At 42.6% G+C, this 6,000-nt stretch overlaps 1 protein-coding gene across 1 annotated transcript; it reads right to left on the minus strand.

Annotated features, from left to right (window-relative positions):
- Positions 1 to 2,357: 2,357 nt before the first annotated feature.
- On the minus strand, positions 2,358 to 4,248 carry LOC122065500 (probable aspartyl protease At4g16563). Its single transcript, XM_042629306.1, has one exon. The coding sequence runs from the start codon at positions 4,049 to 4,051 to the stop codon at positions 2,579 to 2,581; it is 1,473 nt and encodes a 490-aa protein (XP_042485240.1). The 5' UTR covers positions 4,052 to 4,248; the 3' UTR covers positions 2,358 to 2,578.
- Between the last annotated feature and the right edge of the window lie 1,752 nt (positions 4,249 to 6,000).

The following is a 6,000-nucleotide window of genomic DNA, read 5'->3' on the forward strand; positions in this document are numbered from 1 at the left end:
GTACATGAAATGATTTTTCATGGATCCGTGGAACTTCAACGTATTTCTTACATGCAATTAATTGATCATTCATTGGTCCAAAGGGCACGCAACAAAGTCCCACTAAAATATCTAGTATCTGTCCTCTGTATTGTCGTTTCCAATTTTTTTCCCCATTATTGGTATAGTGTTGCCGTTTCCATTACACAACCCCACTTCAACTTTCCTTCAAGTCAACATTATGATAAGTAATTCTATCCCCCCCACCCCCAGAATACAAAATCAAAAAAAAAAAGTGAATATTATGATCAAATTAATGTCAATTAGTGAGATAAAGATTCTATCACCCCCCCCCCAAGGCGAGTTTATGATTTATGGGGAGAGAGATTTACACTTCTTGGGAAAAGTTTGGGGGATGCAAATCACTTGTAGCGCAAATTCAAAGGTTGGGAGCACCTTGAGTTGTGCGTCTAAGGGTTTTCAGCCTTTGAATCTGCACTACACGCCATGTCGCACTAAAGAGGACGTCGATTTAGGAATGATGAGGTAGGTTCTACTATTGTTTTCAATAAATTCGTTTCATTATTTTGTGGAAAGAGTTTTTGTTTATTAACAATCTGCACAAGGATCAATGAGAGCGCACTTGGAAGTATCAATAGGGTAAGGCCTATCTTACGAGGTAATGGGTAAGGTTGAATACTAAGTATGACCTTTAGAAACAGGGAGGGAAAGCGGTTATTTCGCCTCTTTGTGTCTAGGGTCAGCTCCCACACTCCCAAATAGAATCATTTTTCTCTTATTCTTTGCAGACCTCGTTCTAAAAGGTTGAAGAAAATATTCTTGATATTTTTATTTTAGTACGTAATTTGCTACCGGTTTAAATTGATTCGAATCAGAATTGGATTGATACCCGATTCGGATTACCTGAACCTTGGGTTGTACAGATCTTTGGATCGCTCACTTTTTGGGCCATTTCTCATAAGCTCGCTCCCGGTGCAAGAGAAGTGAAGGCTTTGTACCCAATAGGACCAAGCATTGGTGGGAAGATGGAATAATGGGACTGTGAGGGCTGACGTGTACGATAAGTGAGAAGAGAAGGCACTCGCCCACAAGCGGAAGAGTTTAGAAGCACACGTACGGGTAATGGCCAACAGCTAAGCACCAAGCACTCGAGGAGAGAGATAAACGTCACTCCTTTAGGCTTTGGGAATTGCATACACGTCCACCCAAAAGAAATAAAAAATAAAACTTTGGGAACTGCAGACACGCTGACGTACGAGTCAAGGTTTCACGACGGCATTCTTTTGGATAATATACCACGTGGCTATTTCTCTATTTGCAGCACAGCCCGCCACTCCAGAATCGCAACTCGGTACTTTGGAGTTTTTTTTTTTTTTTGGTAGGACGGTACTTGGGAGTTGGGACACTGGTGGCCCACTCATCCGACGGTTTGGAGGATTCGATTCCGGTTATGTTTGGATGCCAAGAATTGATATTTTCTTTTCTTGGCATCCAATAATGTCCGGAACAAGAGATATTACAGTTTAGCTTAATTAAATATTCTTAGGAGCTAGGACTCTATGTCAAATTACCCTTTGCACTTAGTCCAAATTGTTTGTAGCAAGTGCTGAGGTGCAGTGAATAATCAACGGATGAGAAGGTCCGACCATACACCCAAGCCATTGGATACTCACTACATTTAACTGTCTCACTGTATACAATTTTGACGCCTTTGCATCATTGCACTTTCAATGTTCTGAAGTGTAATGATTGCCAAGAATATGTTATAGGTGAAGAAAGAATGCTTCATGATCACATGGTCATTGTACTGATGCCTAAGCCAATGAAAATACGTGAACAAAATTTCAACCAGAGGGATAAGCATCTTTTCATGAGATCCAGTGTATTGGTATAGAGGGCACAATTGGTAATGCTCGTTTCTCCATAACTAAGTAAGGTATCAAAGGTGGGTCCACTTCACCAACTAAAGTTGAGTATTTTGGACTAGCATATAACTGCTTACCAAAAACAAGATTAGCATATAAATCAACTAGGTTTAGGGGCACCAACTTGTGGGCCTGTAGCTATTATAGCAGAGCAAAAGAAACATCCAAGGATTTCAGCCACAATGGAACACTGAAAGGCATTATCAGGATTCCAGACCTATCATTTCAGTGGTCTCACGCTCCTACTGCCATGAAGGAGAGCACTGGGTCCCAGAATCCCTTATAAAATCAGGACCGTTGGATCTAGCCATCTAGTTTGACTATTATCAAAATATTTCATAGATCATATTGTTCAGTAACTTGGGACAATCTCATCGGATTGCACATTCCAACTGGCTATGGAGATTATGAAGTCGATTTAATAGTTTAATGAGGACACGTGTGCATAGATATCATTAATTAAGTTTAATCTTTAATCACTCCTTTCTAATCTCTAATCCCATATTTACATAATCTTATCTTTTCTTACAGCCCTTTATTTATTTTTACAATTCATGTATCAGCATGAACTCCACGTGTGGTTGGTCAAACTTTTGCACCCCTCACGCTTTCGAGTGTCATAAAAGTCAACTCCCCTTCTCAACCAGCGTAGGTTAGCGTCCCCGGTTCCAACTATCCCAAAGGGTAGCGCACTGTTTCCGGGCGAACCCAACCCTCCCCTTTTCCAAATCATACATCACTTCGAACCCTTGTTGCTGGTAATTCCCCAGCAACGCAGCGGGCCCACCCGAATCCGCTACATCTCCACCGTTCATCACCATCAAACACCCCACCTTCCTCTTTCCACTGGTGAATCCAAAGAAGTAATTCCTAGTTGGTAGAATAATAGTGGCGTTCCCTACAAAGTGTAGGGCCAACTTGGGCACCTTTGCCACCAGTTTGGTTTCACCATCAATGTAATAGCACGGACTGAGCCCGGTCTTGTCCTCTGTCTCTCTCGACCGTTTGTAAATCCGGCTGACTCGGTGGTCAAACTCTGCTGCCACTGCTTCATACAGCTTCGCCGGGAGCATTGTAAATGTTGTGCCGGAATCCACCACCATTCCACCATCACCGTGCCTGTTCACTCTCTGCAATGTCTCCGGTGCCGGAATTTTACTCCCTCCGACTGAGACGGCTTCTAGCCCAACGCAATAGAAGTATGGGTATTTTGGGTTGTCGAGCATTTTTGTGTACTGAAACTCACCTTCCCCATCCACAGACTCTGTCTTTTTTTCATCATCCAGAGAGTAACGGCCGAGAATTAATGGGCTTGGCCGACGGATTTTCTGCTGATCGAAGGAGTGAGAAATCAAACAATAAGAGAACGAGCTACCGAGTTGGGGGGAAAGATTAGATAGCTGAGCTGGTAAAGAAAGGACGCCTCGGCCGAAACCCGCGACGCCGACTGGTTCGGCGAGTGCTGTGTGAGCACACCCAAAGGTGAAATTTTTCAGGCGAAGCGAAGGAGACGACATGGGTATCGAAATAGTGTCGCGGTACAGACGGGCAATGAGGCTGCCATCGGCATAAGCGTAGTAGAAAGGTGGGCAAGCGAAGGAAGAGCAATCGGAGGTTTCAATTGTAACCAGTGGGCAGCGAGAGATTGCGCAGACGTCGGATGATGGGAGCGATGAGTGGACGGCAGAGCAGGAAGGGGAGTTGCAGGGGACAAAAGCAGAGGAAGAGACGTTAAATGGAGCCGTGGCGGCGTTGATATCGTATTTGTCTTCGCAGAGTATGCATTCGAAAGGGGCGCAAGGGAACCAAACGAGGTCGCTGCCCGTGTCCATATAAAGGGAAATGGTTTGAGCTGGGTCGTCGCCGAGAGACAGGGTGAGGGTATAGTCGCTACCAGGAGAAAGAGGGAGAGAGATTTGGCGGCGTTGGAGATGGCTACGGTGGTGGTTGCGAAACCTGGTGGTGGACTGAACAGAGGAGGATTTAAGAAGGTGGTGGGTGTGATTGAATTGGGTTTTTGTGTTCATCGCCGAATGACTCAGAGGAAGAACAATCTGTGAAGACGAAACAGAGAGATATGCAATGAAGAAGATACTAAAGAAGAAGAAAGAGATTAAAGACGCCATTAATTCAAGAAATGAGTAAGAATGGCGAAGTAGATGCGAGCGGTCGAAGCTACTGGGCACTGGCTGAGGTTTTTATTGGCACTTGGAAAGGAGGGGAAAGCTAAATTTAATGGAAGCGTCGCAGCTTGGGGACTTTGTTTGGTGACGGTCAGACCTTGTGGACTACAGGTTCCATTTTTTAAGCAACGCCTCCACTATAGCCACGGTCTATATTATTTGTCACTGAGAGGACACTTCGTATCTTTTCAAAACTATCGACGGAGGAAAGGAACCTTGTGTAGTTGGTCATTCGTACAAAACACGTGGGCAATTTGGTCCGGAAAATGTCCAAAAGTAGGCAGATATACTTCTTCCAGGTTTTGGGCCCACGGACTTTCGCTTGCCAGCTGTACCAAGAGAGGGCTCAACTCAAAGATTGCCGCGTGGCTAAAGTTGCAGCCAAGTGGTAGGACTCATGGAGGTAAGGGATGACGACATCTCTGCTTCGGGGATTCCACTTAAGATTCTTGTGAGAGCCAGAAAAGCCAAACCAACACGCACACCAACACGGGCAGCCAGCCACCAGCAAGCATCCAGCAATACTTGAAGTCGACGCCATCTCTCTCTCTCTCTCTAGGTTGTTTCTGTCTCTCTCTCTCTAGGTTGTTTCTGCGTGTGGAGCAAACTGAGGAGGGAGAGCAGAAGAGGAGAGGGGAAAGGTCACAGGAGGGGAGTGAGCGAGTGAGGGACCAGGGTGGGTGTCTCTTCCTATGAGTCGTTTTCAATCTTGTATGTGCCAGGCTGCCACCTGCTTGGGATATGTTAGTTCGAAGCACGAAGCCACCAATGATCAAACCCTAAAACATAAAAAGGAAAAAGATTCACACGACGCCTGTGTGTGATTAGTTTAGAACGCCAAGACACATAAATGGCGTGCCCCACATATTTTCTTTCCCCTCAAAACTCTTTCCCTATATGGGATTCATATTTGTTTTTTCCGAATCCAAGTACTCTTTCTTTTATGCATTCGTAAGGCACTCTCAGAAATTATTTTCCATTTCAAGAAGATAAAGAGCAAAACAATTAACCTTTTGATATTTCTAGACCCTGCTTCTTCCCATAGTACTAGGGCATTGTGGAAAACCCTCCCCTCCCTTTCGAGCATAAAATAGCTTAAACTTCTTTTTTAATTCTTTGGATGCCCTTCTAAGGTCATTAATGTTTACCTCCCTTATAATATGAAATTGGTTATACCCCATACTATCAACTTAGTGAATGTGGTAGACCTTTTTGACTGTTGAGTAAGTAAATATATATACCTATGCCTAGACCTAGAATTTTCTATAAGTTTTAGAGAGGTGCAAGACAAAGGCTGAGTCCAATTCGATTGGAATTGAAGTTAGGCAATAACTCTACTAGCATTTGTTTCGGGATCAACATGATACACTTTTTAGGCACCGTTTGACAACGTTCTGTTTCTGTCATTTTTGCATTTTTTTGTTTCTAGAAACAAAAAAATAACCTAAAAAGAGTTTGATAAAGTTGTTCCATTTCACCCGTTTCTAGAAACATAAATCAAAATTTTTGTCTATTTATAATTCTAGAAATAATTTTGACGGAACAAGTTCGATAAAAAAAGTTGTTGTGTTCGATAAATCTCTAAACTATTTAAACCTAAAAATAAGTAATCGAACTCTCTTTCCCTTTTGGACATCCGATGATACTATTGGGTTCTTTAGTGGTATTATGTTGCAAAAAACTTTTTGAGAAACAGATTTATTAAACACCAAAAAATTCGTTTTTATTTTGAAAACTTAAAATATTGTTTATGCTATTTTTAAAAACGTTATCAAACGGTGCCTAACTAAAGCATTTTTTTTTTTTTAGATTCATGAAACAAATTTAGAAATCATTGTCCTTATAGGAATTCAAGAGACAAACAGTCATTTATTGATATTCCTAGACTCCAA

This window comes from Macadamia integrifolia, unplaced genomic scaffold, assembly GCF_013358625.1.
Source record: "Macadamia integrifolia cultivar HAES 741 unplaced genomic scaffold, SCU_Mint_v3 scaffold2045, whole genome shotgun sequence".
NCBI classification, from domain to species: Eukaryota; Viridiplantae; Streptophyta; class Magnoliopsida; order Proteales; family Proteaceae; genus Macadamia; species Macadamia integrifolia.

Excerpts from the sequence above, each read along its gene's own strand:
- LOC122065500 (XM_042629306.1), bottom strand. The coding sequence starts at position 4,051 with ATGGCGTCTTTAATCTCTTTCTTCTTCTTTAGTATCTTCTTCATTGCA.